General features: G+C 35.8%; 1 protein-coding gene across 8 annotated transcripts in view; it reads left to right on the top strand.

Moving 5' to 3' along the window:
* Window positions 1-22590, top strand: part of NUP58 (nucleoporin 58) — a 37873-nt gene that overhangs the window by 13083 nt on the left and 2200 nt on the right. For 6 of the 8 annotated variants that reach the window (XM_061457626.1, XM_061457627.1, XM_061457624.1 and 3 more), the window contains 8 exons: window positions 61-235; window positions 1279-1358; window positions 2032-2150; window positions 4226-4308; window positions 7023-7224; window positions 13077-13175; window positions 16031-16126; window positions 18805-20854. In XM_061457626.1, coding sequence (XP_061313610.1) covers window positions 61-235; window positions 1279-1358; window positions 2032-2150; window positions 4226-4308; window positions 7023-7224; window positions 13077-13175; window positions 16031-16126; window positions 18805-18974 — 1024 coding nt within the window. In that variant the 3' untranslated portion in view covers window positions 18975-20854. Of the gene's footprint in view, window positions 1-60; window positions 236-1278; window positions 1359-2031; window positions 2151-4225; window positions 4309-7022; window positions 9430-13076; window positions 13176-16030; window positions 16127-18804; window positions 20855-22590 lie in introns of those variants that run through there. The other 2 variants (XM_061457630.1, XM_061457632.1) reach the window with 2 other exon arrangements.

The raw sequence follows: 22590 nt of genomic DNA, 5'->3' as shown, positions 1-22590 counted from the left end.
ACTTCAGGTTCAATGTATTATGTTTCTCTTTTCCCCACCTCTTTCTTTTTCCTTCCCCAGGAAATTTGTGAAAGAACAAAAACAAGTTCAGGAAGAAATTAGTAGAATGTCCTCTAAAGCAATGCTTAAAGTACAAGAAGACATTAAAGCTTTGAAACAACTTCTGTCTGTAGTTGCCAGTGGGTTACAGAGAAACACTCTTAATATTGACAAGCTGAAAGTGGAAACTGCACAGGTATAATTGAATTTAAGTTTTTTTGTAGAGTTTGTATGTTGATTATTTCATTAGGATAACTAGACTTCTTTGTTAGTCAAGTTAACACATGTCCAAAATAAAAGAGTTGTAAACAAAATGAAAAATGGAATCTCTTCTGATCCATTTGAAGTTACTGAGAGAGGCCTAAATCTGTGATGTCAGTATTTTCAGATAAGTGCAACAGCAATGAAATAACTAGTGCTAGTCTTCATGTAGTGAGCTTGAGTCACACCTCTGTCCACCAGTCTGCATCTTAACTGTGCAACCAGTTTGAGCTCAAGTTTTGATGCAAGTGCTTTTCAGGTTAAGTTCTGTACCACTTTTTATTTTGTCAGTTAGATATTTTATTCTAAAGTAAAATGTTTGATTTTTCTGTGTCTTGCAATGCCAAAAGGAAGTACTCTATACTTGTGTCTTGCCAACAGTTTTCTGTGGAAACAAAAACTTGTTACCAGTATTCTCATATATGTATGAAGTGGCTCAGAGTAATCTCAGAACTAGTCATTGAGAAATTCATAATGGTAGAGTTATTAGTATTAAACAGAAGGGAATGCTGTAATGTTCATCAATAAAAAGATCATTTCTAAGGCATTTTCTGAACTATTTAATCACTTTTTGTTGTTGTTAAGGCTAAATAATGGGGTTTGTTGTATTTCTTCTTTTAGGCGTGTTGCTTCCTTGCACTTAATTATTGCTTTTTAACTCCTAGCTCTCCATCCATAATTGTAGCAGAATTTCTGAAATACAACAAAAGTTACATCTTATTTGACAATTTAGTGCGCTATTTCCTCGATGTCATTATCTCTTGTTGTTTGTTCCGTCCACAAATTTCTGTTGCTATTTGCAGTTCTCCAGCTTGCTGGCAGTCTAGTCTTTGAAGAATTTCTGCTGAGATTCTGTTGCAATGTTAACTTAAATATGTGAAGAAAATATTTCATGTGAATGAACAGAGTTGTAGCTCTCCTTTTTTGAACACTTCATGCAGAACCTTATCTTTTATTAATTTTTCCCTATTTACTTAGGAGCTAAAGAATGCAGAAATAGCTTTACGAACACAGAAAACTCCTCCTGGTCTCCAGCATGAAAATACAGCCCCAGCAGAGTGAGTTACTGTTATTCATAACAAATAGTCACTAGTGTAACTTTGAGAGGCGAAGACTCTGGGGAGACCTTACAGCAGCCTTTCAGTACTTAAGAAAGGGCTTACAAGATAGACTTTCTAGTGGGGCCTGTAGCAACAAGACAAGGGTTAATGGTTTTAAAGTGAAAGAGGGTGGATTCAGACTAGATAGGAGGAAGAAATTTTTTATGATGGGGATGGTGAAACACTGGAACAGGCTGTTTGGAGAGGTAGATCCCCCATCCCTGGAAACATTAAAAATCAGGTTGGATGGGGCTCTGAGTAGCCTGATGTAGTTGAAGATGTCCCTGGTCGTTACGGGGAGGTGAACTATATGACCTTTAAAAGTCCTTCCAACCCAAACCATTTTATGATTCTATGAACTTCATAATATGAGGATTTTTTTCTGCTTCTTGTAACATTTGTACTGAATGATTCATAGAATCAGTGTTTTATTTTTACGTTTAATTTGTCTTTATCTCATTGACATGAAAAATACAGTCTTTACTCTTTCCACTAGTAGAGGGACTTAAGAATGTCAGAACAGAACTGTCGCAATTATTCAAATGAAAATTGGCAGCTGATATAGATTGGATTTTAAAAGTGGCAAACTATGAGGCTTAATCATATGATTTTATTGTTTTTACTCATCTAGCTACTTCAGAATCTTGGTTGAACAGTTTGAGGTACAGCTGCAACAGTACAGGCAACAAATAGAAGAACTGGAAAATCATCTTGCTACTCAAGCAAATAATTCACACATAACTCCACAAGGTAAATGTTTAAATTTAAATGTTTCATCCTTAAACATTAAGAAATCTTGTACCTATAAAAAACTTAAATCTTCTTTCGTTATTATTGGCTTTTCTTATTTAATGTACAGAAATAAGTTTTCAGATAGATTCTTCAGTTGCTCAATGTAAAGACTAAATTCATAAAGGTTATTGAGCTTTTTAAGATGGATCCAGTTTCTGAGGTGTAATTTGTAAGCCTAATTTGTTTTGACATTCACTATATCCATCTCCCTCCTTTCAGCATCTAGCTGTTATAAGGCTGATATCTGGCACCTCTTATCTTGCACTGGGTTGTCTTGACCAGACAGGTGTGACTGCTCTGCCAGGTCCAGATCAAAATGGGGACTTTTCCTCAGTTTGGAGCCTTTTGGTACTGCCTTCAGATCTGACTGAGAAAATCTAGTCTTGTTTGATGCCACATTGTCCAGTCTTGGGAGAATCTATCTGGTCAGACAATACTGACCCCTGGACAGTAGGCTTCTGGTTGGTTATCATTTCTGTGATCATAGACATCTTTATTTTTTTAGGCCATTCTAGGTATATCTCCTGCAGTAAGCAATGATTTCAAGTGCATGTCTTTTTGTGCCAAATAATACTTTACCATCCTGTGAATATCAGGATGTTCCATAGACTCTGAACCTTTTATGCCAAAATTCAGAGAACTGTCCAGACCTAGCTTCCAGAATGGAAGATCTTTTGAATCATGAGGTCCTGTATCTTCTGATGTGATCTTCTTGTCTGTTTGGATTATGAGAGGAATGCCTTAACAGATTTTTCATCATGTTTTTCAGCAGTTTCTGCTATAATCCAAAGGTTCCTTGTGTGCACAAGGCTCAGTCTGTTGTGCCAACACACTCGGTCTGCCTGCAGATAATCTAGTGATCTAGTCAACACTGTTGCATATATAGGCTTTACCATGTGGGAAACCATGACCCAGAATGAAAATTTTTAAATGTCTGGTATTCAGTGTCAATAAATTGCCTCCAGACTCTGGAAACTAGCAGCCAGTCTTCCTAGATACCACTGCCTCCACAGACCTGCAAGTTGGCATGAGATTTATTCCACAGCTTTGGTGGTTTTTTTTTCAGAAAGAAATGCAAATTATAATGGAGAAATTGCCTTATGGAGAGGCAGACCTTTCAGTTCAAGAATCATTGGTAGCAGACCTATGCCGTCTTCAAGAACTTGATAGCTACTATTTGCATTTCAGTAGGTTATATGCATCTTCAGAGGAGATGCAGAAGCAGATATTTTCAGAGTGGAAAAATGCTTGAGCACTTTCCTCGTTCAGCATTTTTCTGTTCTCCATTTCGGTACATTGTTTCAGTGCTTTGTTCAGAAAAGCATATTTTTATCAGCAGGTTCTTAATTTTTGTCAAAATGTTTGAGATCTCCCCTTTAATCCCAAAGTTTGTATTAGTTGTGTCAGTGCACTGAAAACACTTTTATATCTGTTTGAGAAATAGAAAATCCTAAATATTAAGACTTCATGTAGGCAAGAAGCTCTCCATTGTGTTTCTCTGATGCACTTGTGGGTAGTGCTAGAGTAAGAGTTCCTGTGATGCTTGTTAATAATGTCTTTAAAATGTAAGTAAAGCTTCCATTCTACTGCTTTCTCTTAGGTAAAATCAACTGAACGCTTACCTGTGCTTTAAGTCAGAGTGGAAAATGCACACAAACATAAGAAAATCTTAGTCAACTATATTTATGTAAAAACCAGGGAAGTAAAATGTTCCTGTGTAATTAGGCAAAGTTAGGTTAAATGATATTTTTTTTCAGGCTTGCTGAATGATAAAATCATAGGAAACTAATTAGCATGTGTATAAAAATAAGTCTGAGAAAAAGGTACTTCTCAAAAGCAAGCTTGAAGCCCTTTCAAAAAGCAGACCTTGGGTGACTTGTGCCACCCAATTGCTCATAACCTTTTTTTTCTTTTTTTTTATAGACGTGAACTTGTTCTCATGGAATTGTTTTTGTGCTTTGTGCCGTATGAGTTTTGGGTGGCCTACTTGTAGTATGATTGTCGCTTACCAGTATTTTATATGCCTCTTGCAGATTTGTCTATGGCAATGCAGAAAATCTATCAGACGTTTGTAGCTTTAGCTGCACAACTTCAATCAATACATGAAAATGTAAAGGTATGTTGTTTTCATGTATTCCTGTGTATTTAGTGAAAGAACTACGAAGAGTCACTTTTTGAAGATAGAATATATATTCAGGTATTCTTTTTTTTTCCCTTCTCTTCTGTTAAATTAACTGCTTTATAAATGTTCATACTATCCTGGAGAAGTGCTTTGATTGAAAAAGTAACTTCTGTTCCTCTGAAGTCTAATTTAAATTATTTATTTACAGGGAGGATAACAACTGACCGTAATAATTTAGGTTACAAAATGTTTTTCATTTGACTGCTTTTCCTTTCCGATTGCTGATCAGTTTTTTAAATGTCTGTCTTTGAGTTCATGCTTACATGTTTTGCTTTTTGCCCAGTGGCCTTTTGATCTCAAGCAAAAGTGATCTAAATCTGCTCTTACACAAATAGGTAATAGAAAGTAGGCATTCGTATGTAAGGTTTCTTGACATACCAAAGAATTTTGGTGCGAGTTGTGTTCTGGCCTTTTCAACCTGTTTTTTGTGGAAAGTCATATGTATGGATAAAGAGGACTGTGGAAAAAATGCTAATGTATCAGAAGTCCTGGTTAGGCTTGGTTTTACTGTCATGGGCTCCAGCTTGAATTTCCCATTTACAGTTCTGGACTGAGAAAATTTCAGTGTCTTGCAATCAATAATTTTTACTAATCTTCAGAACCCCTTGGAGAAAAGTACAAGTGTTTAGGATTGTTTCTGCTAAGTGGCTTCCTTAATGGGAACTGATTGGGAATTAATTTAATTGCTTGCACTGCATCATGTTGCTTCTGTCAGTGTGGATAGTTGCTGGTTGACAGCTACCGGCCATCAGGTGTTTGTGCTGAGTTAACTCAGTTGTGGTACCAGATGCAGAGTGTGTCAGCTCCTCCATCATATCAGCAGAATTACACAAAAGAGGGTCCCAGATGTGTTCTGGGCTTTTCACTTCTGAGATCCAAGTGTAGGCTAAAACTCATACAGTGGACTGTGCGATGACACGGTCTTTTTTTTGTTTGTTGTTGCTGCCATTCAGTAAGAAGAGCTGGATTAGTATGCAAGTAGAAGAAATAGTATCTTCCTTGGCAACATGATTGAATAGGAAAGACTACTTCAGTTTGAGAAGTATCCTATTACCCGAAATTAAGGGGTTGGTTTGAGGGTGTTTCTTTCTTTGGAGGAATTCTGAGATTTAATCTGGACATGAAAGCTGATATCGTGAGAGACACAATTATAACTAAAGCTTCAAAAATCAGGAAATCGGTGTATTGCTTAAGTGGATCTGTCATTCTGACTGTTTTATTTTAGTTTATCATAGAGGAGAGCAGCTTTGAAACTGCTGTCTGCCTTATTTGATGTTTGTGATATGGTTTGTGAAAGCAGACCTGTGACCACAATCCATTCTTTTGTCTGAAGTAGGCTTTCTGGTTTGCACATATGCTTTGATTCAAAGGTCTGAAGTTATAGAAAAATATAGCCTGAAACATCTTTGCACAGGGCTGATTGTTAAAAATATTCATATAATATATGAACATATAGATACATTCTGTATCCAAGGATAGTGAAGAATAGAATGTGCTTGGGTACAGTTCAGGTAGAGAATGTCATTAAATTATTCTGCATAGATTAGCCTTAAGAACTGCTCTACAATGTCTAATGGCATTTGTCAGTCAGTATGGCATTGTATTGCATCTCATAAGAGCTCTGCAGATGTCTTTTTTTTTTTTGCCAAAGGCAGCACTCCTGATGTGTTACTGAGTCATTCTTTCTCTCCCTGTATTTCCTACTGTTGCTGATAGATTTAGGATTACAGGTATTTGAATCCTGAGTCAGTTTTTGGACTGTAAGCTTCTCTTCTCAGAACCAAACATATCCTTAGCTAGGAACACAGGACTTCCTGTGCCCTCTGTAAAATTCAATTGAACCTACCTTGGCTTTAATAAATTACATTTAGGGATTCTCTGTTAGAAGATGGAAAGAATTCTTTAATTGAAGCCATTTATTCTTATGTTATCTGAGGTATTAGTTCCCTCATCTGGAACAGACAGGAATAGCTCATGATGAGCAGGCCAGGCTAGGTGTTTCCACATGAAGTGGATTTAGATGGGGGAAGGGGCGTGTAGGCAAGGGGAGAGGGAACACAACACAACAGCTTTGGGCTACTTGTTAGTCGAAAGCAGAATGACCTGTTGTATTTCCACTGCATTACATCATTGATGAAATGCATCAGAAATGAATGAATTCTAAAATTCTAGTAGTTTCTTCAAATTTGCATTAAAAAAGAGATACAGGTGAAGGTGAAAAGAGCAAAAGCAGACTACATGCAGAAAGGATAGTGCTGAAGAATGTATTTTTATTTTATATTATAAGCTAGTAATGTGGCTGTATTTTGCCTCTTTTATCAGCTAGTACAGCAATACAAATTGAATTGTGCTGATTTGTATCAACTCTTTAAGATACTGGACTTTGGTATCGTTCAGTATATTACTCTATTATGCTTGACTGCTCTGCAGGATTTAAGTAAGGAACTGTTCTGGCTGAAGCTCTCTCCAGCTCATAGCCTGACTAGGTCCTTTTAGGATGTGGGGGGCTTTTGTTTTTATCTTTTGGGGGTTGTTTTGTTTTTTCTTTTTAAGGAAATGTTATTACTAACTTAACATCTCTTTCCCTATTAAGTTAAGGTTTCATGTCAAATATACTGAACTAAAATGGCTTCCCCCACCCCCTTCAGATGCTCAAAGACCAATACCTTGGCTACAGGAAAACCTTTCTGGGAGATGCCATGGATGTGTTTGAGGCAAGACGAACAGAAGCTAAGAAGTGGCAGAGCGCGCCACGTGTTACCACTGGACCGACCCCTTTCAGCAACATACCAAATGCAGCAGCCGTTGCGATGGCTGCAACACTTACTCAGCAGCAACAGCCTGCTACAGGTCTGAGTGCATTCAAGTTATAGATTATTAGTGTTGCAACAGTAGTAAATTTGTGTAAAATTTTCTATGAAGTCTTCCTTTGTGTTAGACTAAAAATCTAAACGTTGTGATGATCAAAGTTACTGAAACATAGCCAATAGAAAAATGCAGGGTAGACTTAGCAATAATTATACAGCAGATACTTAATCTTGTGAATTTACTTGTATTAGTGATATTTACTGTATTGTTCTAACTTACCCCTTGGAATGTGAGTCTCCACTCTTCAGTAACATCTCTGAATATTCATACTATAGCCTCTTTCCAGAATTGTATGGTTATAGTAAATTATTACAAAATGGTGAGGAGAGAATATCTAAATGCATATTACCTTTTTCTTATGTAAAATTAATAATGCATTTTTTTATATAGCACTTTGGAACTGTAAAATGAAAAATGCTGTAGAGCAGGAAGGATAGTGGAGCAAACATCTCTAGAGTAGGAAGACAGATGCCTGACTTACTGTTCTATAGCTAACTCCTTTGTCAGGGTGATGTTGGAGCAGTTTTTGCTGGCTGTTCTGCTGTTACAAATAAATACTAGAGAAAGCAGAGTGGATCAGTGGTTCTGTTTGTACATGTGTGTAAGAGGAAGACCAAAACAGAGGAAACACATGACCCACTGCTAATGCAGAGTGGATATGTATGGCAAAGGAGATAACTTGAGGCACCTTAGTTGACACTGTTATGCTAACCAACACTTTTCAGAGAGGATTCCTGAATGTAGAGAGTTGAACTGGTAGTTACTCATTTAACAGAAATAAGATAAAATCCATTTAATTTTACTTGAACATGGATATTCACGAAACTATGAAAATCATAGGTAACTTCATTCTACCATCCATTTTCTAAAATGTTTTTTATCATAGGTGTACTGGAAGTCATATTAGCACATTTTCCATCTCTTGTGTTAGAGTAGCAGTCATATTTTGAACGGTTTTAAAGACCATGCAGCAACCACCCTAAGTTTGACAAATTACTAGGGTGTCCTTGCCTTCTCCATAAAAGGAAAATTATAATGTGCTTCCTGCCCTGGTCCTTCTAAACAGCAAGGAGATGGGTTTAAAAAACAAATATGCCAAAATATTTTTAATAATACAGAAAAAAAGAAGTCTTTATGAAATGTTTTCTAGATTTCCATCATAGATCACAGTCTTCCTGTTGCTATGTTAATCTATGAAAATTTTGTAGAAGTGACATCTGCAAGAGTCTGACTTTTTAACAGAAAACATGAGATAACGTAACGTCACACATCAGGGTTTTTAATGCAGATAGAAGCGTGGCTTGTGCAGCTTAATGTTGCCCAAGTAGTTCCCTCTCCCTTCATCCATTTCCTTATGTTTGTTTTGTTAAATACTCTCCATGGTCATTACAGGATTATTTGTATATGAAAGTCTTATATTTAGAACATCACATTTAAAGTTATACATGCAATTTTCATGAATTGGGGTGAGTGTTTTGAATTTCCTCTTTATTAGTCCAGATTCAAGAGAACTTAAGTTGATGCCACTTATGGCATGACTTCATGAATATCCTCTTAAAAGTAGGAGTGAAGAGGGACGGAGGGGAGGGAAAGGCAGAATTTGCCTGTACCAATACACCTGAGGTAAGGTGACTTTGTACCTTGAGGTATTTCATAGTGAAAGGAGCAAGTGGGAGTGTGCGTGGGTTGGTTTTGGGGGTAAGGATTTTGGTTGATTATTTTGGCAGAGTATTTCCAAAGCCAAAAATACACCAACTACAAGAGTGAGGCATAGAGAACAAAGCCATTAACTTGCCAACAGAAGTTGGCAAGCATGCCAACAAATGTAGACAATTGGTCTACTACTTATTGGGTTGGAATGCTGTTATCCACCATGCAACTCACTTGAAGATCTGGAGAACTTGATGCAGATTGATGTTTTGAGTAGCACTTCAAGAATACTTTAAAACTCTTAAAACCTGGGGTTAGATGTGTCTTGAAGTCATAATTTCTGTTTCTCTAGCTGAAAAGCAGGACTAGTCAGGCCTGAACTATTTCAGAGTTATCTTAAAGTCTTAAAAGCTTGCTGGAAAGGAAGGTTTCACAACTTCCCTAAATGGCTGATTTCAGTGCTTGACTTTTTCCTAATAACTTACCTGAAACTTCTTAGCTTCAGATTAAGGCTGCCACTTTTGTCTTGCTCTTAGTGGAAAAAAAAAAATCTATTTGTCCAGTTTTGCAGGAACATTAAATATTTAAATACTGCCTCCTCTTTTTTTGAGTTTTCAGATGGCCATTTGCACAAGTGCAAATGTTTTCATGTTTTAACCTTGTATTGTGTTATGGCTGATAAACTATCTGCTAGAAGTTAGTCATGCATATTTCTCTGCAAGATCTAGATCCTGAAGAGTGGGATAGATGAAGGATTGTAGGAGGTTATGAGAAAAAAGACTTGGTAGTCTTTGAGGTATATGTAAAGGGGGGTAGGGAATGTCTGTGTAACACTTGACCTGCTGTTGCTGTTCTTGAAGATAAGAATAAAACAAATTAATCTGGGCTTTAAAGTTATTGACTAAAATCTACTATATGGTACTCCAGTATTGTGGGATCAGGATGTTTAGTCTTTTAAAAAAAATATTTGATGTTTACATGGTTAAGTCTATTTTGTAAGATTAATTTAGGGTTAGTTACTGGGATTTTTTTTCTTTGGAAAAGTTAAATAATTTATTTTAAATACGTGTTCAGAAGTCAAAAGTTTAGTAGCTACATCTAAGCTGTGGGATCAGGGAATCTTTCCCCAGTTCATGGGTGTAGATATGCACCCTATTTATGTTCTCTCTGTATGCCAAGGCATGTCTGGCTTCTCTTGAATAATAAAGCCAGTGGATCCTGGCCGTATGGAAGAAAGAGGGAGCAATGTACTCCATTGGTCTCCTGGGATAGATAATCAGGCCACCAGGACCGTGGTGTGCACACTGGAGCGCAATTTTTTGTGCAGTTTTTTGAAGCTAGGTTTATTGTAATTATGCTTAAGTCTTGCCTGCAAACAACCTTTCTCCCTAGTTTAGCACTTTGCTCTGAGCACAGCTTTATCGGTAGCAGTGAGGCTGGTCATGCATTGCGCAGTAGCAGCTAGGTGCCTCACTTTCACCTTCCCTGAGCAATCTTGAACAGCATGGAAGTTAAAATGAGGTGGCTAGTCTACCTATTATTATTGATGAGACTAAAGTAAAAGATTTTAAAGGAAACTAAAGCCTAGTGAACCAAGAGCTGTGAATGTGTGAGGCTGAAATGGGACAAAGTTGTCTTACAGAAATGCTGTCCTTCAAGATCACCTTTCCTCCTCTAAAAAAAAAAGTACCCCCACAACAACTTAGGTACTCTCTCCTTAACTTGTGAAGTGCAGAGTTAGTCAAAGCATTATCAAGCTATTAGCACACTTTGTTAAACTTTGACTTACTATGAGATTGAAGTGCTCATGGGAAAGGATACTGAAATCTTTATAGCACTTAATTTTTTTTATTGTGTGATTTGATATTAACCTTGATTAAAATTAGTCAGTGTGATACTGTGTCAGAATCAGATCTAAGTTGTGACATTAAATTTGTTCACTGTTAGGACCAGCTGTGATTTCAAAAAAATTGCAGAATGTCACTTTAGGAAATCTGGCTGACCTGTGTGGGCTCATTGCAGTGGGTCCTGTTCTTTAAATTGAAATGGCAAATATATCTATATCAAGTTTTAATGTTAAAATACTTGTTATAATGAATTTGTCTAATACCTGTAACAGCCAGAAGTGCACTTTTTTTTTTGTTTTTGCTAGTACTTTTGGCATTGAAGAATCTTTATTACTAGTTTTTTGCTATTGAAAATTATGTTTACTTACAAAAACTGTAAGTAATGATGATGCCTTCAGAACGTTATGGTACAAAATCAACAAATATCATATACTGTTGCTCAATGAAAAGCTTGTTAGCCTAAAGCATAAGATCCTGTTTTATGTGATCTGAGGTGTTTTTTACTGGCTCTAAAAAAAAACATTACATTTGGTAAAAAGCTTTGCCTGGAGGACTGTATTGTTTTGTTTTAAGGTCTTCCACTAACAGTGCCTCCTACTGAGATAGAAACCTGTGCACTTGAGAAGGAACTGGATATCTGTTTTGAGGTTCTTCTAGTTTATTAGATGACTGACTTGTGTAGGTTTTTTGTTTCTTTTTATTGATAGCAGTTTTCTTACTTTTAAAGAGCTGCTAGGGATAGGTGTATTAGTATTTAAACTGGATGTAAACAAGTTTAGTTTAAAATTAATGGGAAAATTTGTAATTACAACATCTGATATATTTTTTTAAATTGAAAAAATAGTTTGGTTTTCCCAACCCATTCCCTGCTAAGCAGAGAGTGAAAGCTAACAACTTTAGTTGCCTTTAAAATTTAGTTTAGCACTACTTTGAGAATACAGATATCATTCAGCTTGGATCACATAAGAATATTGTGTTCCTAGCTAAAATGTTACTTTTCAACATACAGTGCCTTTCACTTGATTCAAAATGATTTTCCATTTAAATCTTCAAATACTGAAGTGATTTTAGAAGCTGGAAATATTTATATTTTAAAACTCTAGATAAATATTAGTAATGGGAAACTTCATAGTATGAAGAAATTTTGAATGAAAAGAAGTCCAAATGTGAGAATGATTTAGGAAAAAGGCAGAAATCGTCTGAGATTTATAGCAATATTTAAAGAAATCATCACTTTCATAGATACAATACATAACCTTCTCCATCTTTGAACATACTTTATCTTGAGGAAAGGTGTGAATGTCTGTGGATTAAGAGTTTGGCACTGTATTTTATCCTCAATGGTTAAACTTTTTAGTGCACTGGAAACTGTTTTAAAAAGGAATATAAGATTGTACTGTGAAAACTGTCAAAATATATTATTTATCAGATTTTTAAAAAAATGTGTTAGTGATGGGCTAGCAAGTTGTTTCTTTATTCCCCAAGATTAAGGGGTTAAGAAAAAAAAACAAGGGAACTGAGGCTGTAAATTTCATCTTGGCAGACTGAAAATGTTTTTTGACAGTCCTGCATTTTAGTGTGAATATGCAGGGAAAGTACTGTCAACTTTTTTAAATTATGGGACAAACTCTGACTCTGAAATTTTGAATGTATCTAATTCATTAAGGTACACAGAACTGTGCCTTTTGTAAATGTTTATTTGAACAGGTGGTTTGACTAGTTTACCTTATTGAATGGTGTTATGTAGCAGAGCTTAACAGAACTCCGTTATTACTTGTGTGCAAAAGAATTGTCATGTTACTGTGTAATTGACTTGCTTAAAAATGAACAATAAATTTAATAAAATAAAGTCATTGTCTTGTTTTTTATCGTAGTGTTCTGTTTAAATTTGGATGGAATACTTGAGTAGTTTTGAAGATTCCTATTTATTAAATTAACTTATGGTAATGTAGCTTTAGTTACATTAGTTTCAGTTCTTACCTTTTTAATTCAGAGGTTTTCCCTTATTCTGATTGCAAAATATTGTTACCTATGAGTCCTCTCAAGGTTCAAATTTATGTTTTAAAGTTAAGGGGAGACTGGTTAACTTTTAAAAATACTAAATGATGTTATGTTATTTGCTCTCACTAGTTTCACCCTATTACAATCAGTGGCTTAGCTTTTTACCAAGTGGACATAGGGGCAGTTAAGTGAGGAATTTTGATGAGGTGAAGTTTGAGATTTTAATGGGGTTTGTTGGAAACAATGTTCACATTATAAAATACTTGAATAAATAAATAAAGGACCTCTTTACTATAAAAGAGTAAGGCAAGTTTGTTTTCATTTTTTTTATACCAGGGCCACAGCCATCTCTGGGAGTTAGTTTTGGAACGCCATTCGGCTCAGGTATTGGCACTGGCTTGCAATCAAGTGGCTTAGGTTCTTCAAGCCTTGGAGGTACACTTTAACTTTTCTAATCTTTCATTGAATTATTATACCGCACATCTGAATCTCTTGCAGTAAGAGGATGATCTCTTTCAGGAAAGACCTTAAAATTTGGCAGTCTGGACTTTCCAGACTTCTTCATGCCTTGCAGAAGGAGTTGCTAAGGCTGAGAAGCCATTACAGTAAAAACCCAGAATGAACAGGGTGAAGTAATCTCGTAGAAGTTCTGTTCAAGTACGTCCTTCTGTAACTACAACTTGACTTAATTTTCCATATATGAAAGTTAGGCACCTGAGACATTGGATCATGCTGTAGCTGCTCCATAGAAGTTTTTCACCTGTATGTACAATTTTTAACTGTAGGGGGATTCATTTCTGCTTGGACTAAGATAAGAATAAATGCTAAAATATTACTACAGTTCTGGGATCCTGCTTGCTGAAGCATGCTTGCTTTAGCTGTTATTCTATCCCTCAGTGCTGAGGTAGAAAAGAAATCCCTCTTAAAGCTGAAAAAGCAACATCTGAAAGTGAAGGGAAATTACTCATCAAAATGTTCATAGTGCTGATGGGGGATGTATTCCAAGAGGACACATGACAGTAAGAGAGTAGATAGTAATAAGAAAAAAGTATGGAGACCTTCAAATGTAATGAATTCTCAGTATTAGAAGTACAAGTAGAATCTTAATGATAGTAAAATCTAATCTGTGTGTAAATTTCCAGTCTGTATAGGTCAGGGGTTCCTATGGTGCGAGTCAGAAGACACTAGTGTCCTCTAAAGCTTTTGTATAAGGTCTGCAAAGGAAATAGTTACATCTGCTGAGCACAAACATAATGTGTTGTGGGTTTTCTTTCTCCTCTCTGCAGCTTCGGTCCACATCCCTACGTTTTTGCCTCTTTGAGCTGAACATGTGAATCAGTGTTGTAATTGATTTAAAATAATTATGCATCACTCAGTATTGGAAAGATGATGTGACTTGAATGGTACATCAATTTTACCTTAAATAATTGTCTTGAAATTGATTTTTAAATTTACCTGTATCCTTTCCCATCAGATTTTTGATTTTTTTTTTCAGATAAACAAAAGTCTGTACACCTAAACAGGAAAAATAACTGAGAATAGTGGGGTAAAAGGAAAGTATTTCTGAATTACCAGGTCATTTCCACAATATTTTAAATGCCTTATTACAAAGCAAAACAAGCAAAAAAACCCACCACAACATAGAATTCTTCTTCTTTAACCAAAGAGGCTGGCAAGATTAGTGAACATATATAAACAATCTTTAATTTACAATGTAAATTAAAGCACACTTTCTTTTAAATTGACAGACAACTGCTTCTAGTCTTATCTTGGAGGCCTAAATTGTGTTCTTTTTGCTAGTTCTCTGCAAAAAGAACTAGCAAAAGGTATTTGTTTGCATTTCACCTGCTCACTGTTAATTTGCAAAGTTTTGATCTTTTGACAAACCAAGGCGGCTATCTGATAGAAGCAAATGTAGAAGAATAAAGGGATACATGCAAACTACCCTGTAGGTGTAATCTTGGAAACAAATTGGCAGAATAATGGGTTCTGTTTTTTGTTTTGGAGGGTTTGTTTGGTTTTTTGGTTGTGTTTTTTTTTTTTTTTTTACTTTTTGATCTTAGGGCTTTTTTTTTTTAACAGGACAATTTTTAATGTATACCCTTGAAGTATGATTTTAATTGGGAAAATTTGCTCTTTCCATGAAATTGTGATTTATTTTTTTTTTGTCAGTGATAAACACAGGCTTTTACATTTAGGTATATAAGACATATAATGTATAGATTCTATGCTTCATTAAATATTTTCAGTCACCTTGCCCTGGCCATTGATAAATAATTTCAAGCTAGGTGGGCCAAAGCGTGTATCATTTAAATAAACTATCTTGCATTCAAACTATAATTGCCATTATATACCCTTAAAACTTAACTTGATTTAGAAACTCTGGAAGACTAGAGAACACTGCTTCAGATAGTGTGTTCAATCCTTACTTGTTTTAAAATCTAAAAATTACTTCTATAAAGAAACAGCTCAATTTTCAGTAAAGTACAGGTATTTTCTCTGACATTTGAAACTTTAGGGCATAATTTCCTCAAATACAAATAGTGTTCTCTTTATGAAAACCTCTTAAGACAGCCAAAATTGGAGGATATATTTCTGTTCCTGTCTGGCATCCTTCTCAAACTTCAAATACCAACTTAATTTTGCTTTGAAGGGGGTCTCACAGTGTGAAATAATGAAATTTATATTATGAAATTATAAATGTCAATTACAAAATTAACAGAATTAGTTTTAGTACAGCTGTATGTTTATGGCTGTCCTTATGTGATGATTTTTCACATTGAATATTGTGAAATTATGTTTCTGTTCTGTATTTAACCTATTTTGTGGTTTCTTCCTAAACTGAAGAAAATCTTTAAGCATGGAGGATTAATTTTTTATCGTTGATGAAGATTACAGCTTTCCATAATAGAAGTTGTAACCTGTGTATTAATTCTTAGGTTTGGCTCATTTGGTTACCGTTTTCTTGCCAGTTTAACAGCAATTCAGTAGCAATTTCATGAACTGATAGTTTACTCACCTGTTTTTGTAGGGTTTTTTTTATAGCTTTTCCTTTACTTAGTTCTGTATTTTGTGTGTTTTTCTCTGATGCCTTCCTGTATGCACTGTTTTCGTAACACAGTGCTGTGTTGAGAATAAAAAACTATTGAGGCAATAATCTTAGGAATATTTGCTTACCAAATAAGGCTTAAGGTTCTGTTTGGTTTTAGAATACTTGCCCAAAACATACGTGTCTTTAATTGCTGTGTCTGTAATTTTTTTGTTGTGTGTCTTTACTATTATTCTACTAGGATTTGGAAGTAGCTCTGCCTTTGGAAGTAGTGCCACAGGAGCATCATCATTTGGGTTTGGAACTTCAAGTAAACCATCAGGAAGTCTAAGTGCAGGTTGGTTTCTGTCTCTTGAATTCAAGTTTGTCTTAAAGCAAAAAGTGTTATAAAGAAACTGATGCAATCAAGTCTAAGAAAGCTACTGAAACAAATGTACCTAAAGTTGCATGTATATATAACGATTAATGTAACTACTTACTTGCTAAATACACATTTTCAGAGTTTTTAGGGTTCTGTTAAATATCTCCTAGGTAGACAGTATTATTTTTTCCTGTTCTATGGTATCTGTTTAATTAGGAGTGGAAGCAGATCAGATGTATCAGATTGGATCAGATGCTCTGTGAGGCACAGAAATGCAGTTACGACTTGACTGCATAGACTATACAGTTACTAACCTGTTGAAATTAGTGTAGCAATTTGTGACAAATACAGCAGTAATTTGACTTCCTGTATTTACAAGTAAAGTTAAAATAACTATGTAGAATCCCAGGTTTCCTTTAAAGTGTTTATGTGCTTATCCTTTCTATTTGAATAGTAAATTATAGGTACTGTATGTCTGTATATCTCCATAATTCATTGATCTAACTGTTTTGAAAACCTGTCTGTGGAAATGGCACTACTGTACTCATTTTGGTTTTTTGGTTTCATTTTACTGGTCATGAGAAAATACAGATGCAATTGCTCCTTAACTCGGATTTCTGAAATCTTAGTCACCACTATAGCTTTCATCTGAAGCCAATAGCTTACTATAGTTTCTCTTACAGTCTTTCTTCAGTGGCAGCTAGGAATATCATGTCTCCTTGGATTGGCTTTTGGTGTAGTATGTTTCTTTTTTAAAAGCAAAATGTTTAACTGCTATTAATACAAATATAACAAATGTCTGGTATTTATTAGTACATTAGCTTGGATGAGCATCTTGTTAGTTGCTATGCATTTAATTTTGCTTTGTTTTTTCCCTGGTTAGTGATGTGTTATGCTGTCAAATTAGACTTATGAAGTACCTTAAGCTTTGTACTGTAAGGTGGAAATAGCTTACTAAGATGGCTGGGTAACACGCATGAATGTGTAATAATGTATAGTAAATTCTTGATAGAATATTGCTGATTTTGCAATATGCAGGGTCTAAGCATCAACCTGGTTTTGCTTTGTTATCTTCATATCGGTAACAAGTGAAAAACTTACACTGCTTACATCTTTATCCTGTAGCTCATTTTTCCTGAGCCTATATTAAGTTATAGTTCCATAAATAATATATTGCCACATTTCAAGCTGCTGAGTTACGAAGTACATAATTTAGGTTTTCATATATTAAAAAAATATAATTAGAAAACTAGTTGTATGGATCAGTTGTCCACCACTGCTGAGGTATCAAATCAAAAGCAGCGATTCTGTCTTAGCTTACTTGGTGGTATGCAGAGACAATTTAGGTGTCATTTCACTGTGCTTCTCAAACCAGGCTTTGTCATGGTGTCAATGCCCCCAGTCTCTTTAGCAGTGAAGGAGTTGGACCCAATAAAATTATGATTGTTTTCAGTTATCTCTAGAGTCTCACTACAGAACATGGTAACCTGGAATATAAATTAGTAAATGTCATTCCTGTCATTTTGTGTTTATAAAATCAAGTGGTCATGAAATCCTGATCTAGACTGGGATTATGGACTAGAAACTTCCATAGAAAAATAGTAGCCCAGAAGCACATTAACTTTTATCTATTATATCTAAAAATCCAATACCATATGGATCTGGATTCTGTATGATCTCTAATTTAGTTTTATTGGGCATATGTAAATGGGTTTGAATTGAGGCCTGAAGCCAGCCTGATTATATATCTTTTTTTTATTTTATTTTTAATATGTCCCATTTCTTAGATAACAACATTTAGAGGATCCTGAAACAATATTCTGCTTTGCGTTATTGTGTGATAGTTGTATCTTGTTTCTGAATCCTGTGCTTGAAAAAACTAGGAAAATAAGGTGGTGAATATGAGTTATGGGACATTCTGAATACAATCCATGTGTAACTGTGAGCAGCTTTTAGATACAAAGGCTATAGAAAATGTAGGAACAGTTGCATATGCTTCTCTCCTTATATACTAGGATGAGAGACAAATTAGTCCACAGAATTTGTGGTGGTGGGGGTGGGACGGGACAGGACTAGATGATCTTAAGATCCTTTCCAACCCTAACCATTCTATGATTAGGATTTTAAGCCTTTTCTGGATATCATTTAAGGTGCGGTCTGTGCCACATACATTATAAAGACAGGTAAAGGTAGCCTAGTCAGCAGGGCACATGGTTGGGAGTTCCAACCCCAGCTTTGCCATTTACCCGCTGTAACTGAAGTGGGTGGGCAATGGTCTGCTTGTACTTCTGTCTTCCCTCTCACCCTATGTATGCAGAATATGTTTAGACTGAGAACTTGAAAAGCTACAGTTCTTCTGTTGTACAGTTTCAGTGGGACTTTTGGGTGCTACTGTTGTATGGATAATGGTAAGAGACTTGCGATGTAGGATATAATTGTTTACAACCGCTGAGGTAGACTCTGTTAGTGCTATAATACCAATTGTCATAGCAAGTCAGGTGTGTTAGCAATGTGGCATACTGTCATAGATCCATGTTAGTATAAAATGTTACAAATATGGGTAATAAAGTGGCTGGTGTTCGTAACACCAAGGAGAACAAGTTTGCAATCCTGATATAACTTATGTTTTATAATGTTTTTCCCTCCCTCATAAGGCTTTGGCAGCTCGACTACATCTGGGTTTAACTTCAGCAATCCCGGCATCACAGCATCAGCTGGCCTGACATTTGGGGTATCTAATCCTGCATCTGCAGGCTTTGGGACAGGAGGGCAGCTTCTTCAGCTGAAGAAACCTCCGGCTGGAAACAAGCGAGGGAAAAGATAGGCACCCCTAAAGGGAAGGGGAAGTGAATCAACTTTGTTCATCTGAAAAGTCTATTTTTCTAGATTGATGCATTGATTAAATTGCATCCCAGGAGATTTATAAAAGTTTTGCTACTCTTCCCTAGTCTGAAATACAAAATGAAGTCATATTGAACAGCTATTTTCTTGTGAATAGAAACCTGTTTACGTATTTTTATTTTTAGCCCTAGTTTTAGAAATATTCTATACTGCATTATTATTAAAGAATCTTGTAAAACCATCTATTTAACCTAATGTTAGTAGCAGAATATTTTTTGTTAATAAGCTTTATACCATAAGAATATATGCATATTTGGGTTTTTGTACAGATAAAATATATTCTAGTACAAATACTAGAGTTCATATCTTCTGTTCCTGGATATGGCCTTTAAATCTACTTCAGGGTGGTTTTGTGTATATGGATGTAAATATATACAGTACAGTGCACACATCTGTGTGTATATGTATGTGTATATATATGTATAAAATACAGATGTGCAAACCTTGCCCCATAGACAGGTCTCCTTTGTGTGTTTTGTTTCTCAGTGTTGCTCCATGGTCCCTTATCTTGATGTTCCTAGGAATTTCAAATAGTGGGTCCTGGGCTGTGTCATCATTGCTTCTTGTGTTTTGTTGTTCAAAACCAGCTGAAATACAATGTTTACTATTTCATAAAGTTTGGTAAATAATGGTTAATAGCTGGATTTTTTTTAACCTTTTTCTTGACCCATTTAGCAGCCAACTCTAAAGAAGAATCCAAGATTTTGACAAAGACATTTCATAGGTAAAGTTCCCAAACTGGTTGGTTTTGTTTTTTCTTGGAGCTGAGCAGTAGGGCATCACAGCATTTCAGCTGAAAGCTCAGGATGCCACATGGTCTGTGTGCAAGCAGGGAGTTGTCAGCCTGGATGTGCTTTTCCTTGCAATTGAAGGGATTAGGATATGCTATTCTAGTGAAAACCTGAATTAGCTTTTACAAACCAGAGTTGATTCATTAGCTTGTCATCAGTTCTGCTAGTATTGACTTAAGAGCAGTTGCGTATCTGCTTTCAGTACAAGGTATCGTACAGTCAGTTACTGCTAAAGATTGGAGGATGAAAATGGTGTAATTTGAAGGTTAAAGCTATTGCAACAGCAGTTGATGAACCTTGCCTGTTACAACATCATAGCTTGTTGTGCTGCATCTCACATTTGATGTACGCTAGAAATAGCTGTGAAAACAAGGAGGAAATAATCATCCGTTGAACCTGTGCAAATAAAGATACAGGTTGAAGTGAGAACATGAAACTTTGGAGCTGAGTTGCTTTTTATGTAGTTTTGTATATAACGTGCATCCAATGAATATTCACAATCATTTTCACAAAAGCACCTTTTTTTCCTAAAGCAGTTACAGTGCATACGATTTTCTAGTACCAAGTCATTTGCTTTCTCTTAAAGTGTTATTACCATTTTGTAGTATGTTTTGGAAATGATGTTTGCTTTCGGCAGTGATTGCTCTTTGACATACGTTCAGTTTATCACTCGATCTGATAAAATTAAGGGAAACTGAGCACAGAATTCTTCACTTTTATAATTGTTTGTTATTGCATCTTTGTGAGCAGCCTCTTAGGAAAGGGTATAATGTGGGGTTCTTATGACTTGGAAAAATAAAGTTTTCAGTTTATTTGGATTTTAACCCTTTCTAAAACTCATTGGGCTGCAGTCAAAACCATAATGTTTGTATTCCTTACTGCTTTTTTTTAATAGTTAATATGTTAAACCACTGGACTCTTGTATTAATTTGTGAAAATAATTCTGAATGTGTACTGTTTGTCCATATGTGCAACATAGCATTGTGAAAACAATAAAACAATAATGCTGTGATCCTTGTAATACATATTTGCCTATTTGAAATATAAATTCCTGTTGTTCTCCCATGTTACTGGAGAAACAAAAACATCATCAGCTAATACGTACAATTGTTTTTCCTAGATTTTATATAATGCAGAATTGATCTTGCTGAAGTTAGGGCCTTGGTCTCTGGTTTGAAAGGGGAGGAGAGGTGAAGGGAGGTATTGTGTTGTGGGTTTGTCTAGAATCTCTTCACAGTGTGCTATGTAAATGTGCATCGTGCTGTAATGCAACACAGCACTAGGCATGGCTTTGGAAATTCAAAAGCAGTGGGAACCTTCTGGGTACCAGTATTCTGTTTCTTTTCACATGAAGGCAATAATTATGTCCTTAATTTACCCTATATGAAAAAGTGATTGTGTAATAGAATAGCCATATGCTGGAGTACAAACTAAAGTCAAAATGGGATTTGAAGTAATTATATTCCCAGAATATTACTTGGGTGGCTGACTTTAGCCATGATTTTCAGGGATCAACATTGTATATGCTGTGTCAAAGGATAATTTTTAATTTAGAGACCTGTAATATAATTAGAGTGCAAAATACAAATACATTCAAGGTGTGGTTTTCTACAAGGCAGGGTAAAAAGGTGACCTGTACTTAAAACACCATGAAATGAAATCAAGTCTGGATTATTCTGTAAAGAAAGAAAAATACGTACCAGAGGAAGACTGAAGTCGTATATGTAACATGTGGCTCTCTGTTAGTTTATACCTTGTGCAGCCGTGTTGTAAATTTGTTTGTGACCTCTCACTAGAAGTAACTTGGTTTTTCTTCACTGTTGTCTCTACAGTGCACATCTCAGGAGGTAGGATAGCATTGTGCCATAGATTGTTTGCTTCATGATACTCGCCCTGGTCCAGCATCTCAAAACTTTCTTTACACTCACACTTGTCTTTCTTCCTGAGAAGCTGGCTAGCTAAATACTGCCAAACTTACTGCTTCATTGCAGACTGGGAGGGAGGAGGTTCAAATAAAGTGCAGTTGAATAGCGTTTATCTTCCTTGCCACAGGAAATCCAAACCCAGCTGTAGCCCCCATCTATGTATTAATTACATAACTTCATTTGGAACCTCAGTTGCTTTTATAGCATCATTTTAAAAATTAAGACAAAGTTCAGGAGTAAGTTTAATGGCCTTTTTCCCCTCTTTGTCAGTGATAATTCTTTGTTTTTTCCCAGATTGAAACTCATGCTCATAGTAGAAAAAAAAATCCAGAATGAGTCATATTGGCTCTCATGTGTTATTAGTTTTAATACCTGGAAAGTCTCAGCAGAAGGTACGAAGGAAGCACCTTTTAGGTTCTTAGTGAGAAATTAAAAGTAACTGTATAGAAACCCCCATCCGTGCTGTTTAGCATAAATAACATATGCTCTATAAAAGTTTGTTTCCCTAAAACTCTTATTTAGGTTCATAAGATCAAAGAACTGACTATGCACAAACTTTTCAGTGATAAATTAGGTTTTGGACTAATTGCTGGGATTATGATGTCAGGCTGTTTCCCTATTCCCTCACAGTAAGTGCCTTTCAACACTGGGCAGTATCTCCAGACTCCAGTGGATGGTTAAAGTGTTACAGTAGTAGATTTTACAACTTCTTGTGAAGGTGAGCAGCTGGGCTTGGGGAGGGCAGTGACACTGAGCTGATGCCCACAGCAGCTCTGGAAGGCAGCAGTTACCCACTGCCACTGTCCATGGAGCCTTGACCCAG

Source organism: Pezoporus flaviventris, unplaced genomic scaffold, assembly GCF_033815535.1.
Source record: "Pezoporus flaviventris isolate CSIRO_AGI_PZ_B2104156 unplaced genomic scaffold, CSIRO_AGI_Pfla_v1 ptg000025l, whole genome shotgun sequence".
Taxonomy (NCBI): Eukaryota; Metazoa; Chordata; class Aves; order Psittaciformes; family Psittacidae; genus Pezoporus; species Pezoporus flaviventris.
The sequence above is the reverse complement of the archived record's forward strand: the minus strand, read 5'-3'. Positions and strand labels throughout refer to the sequence as shown.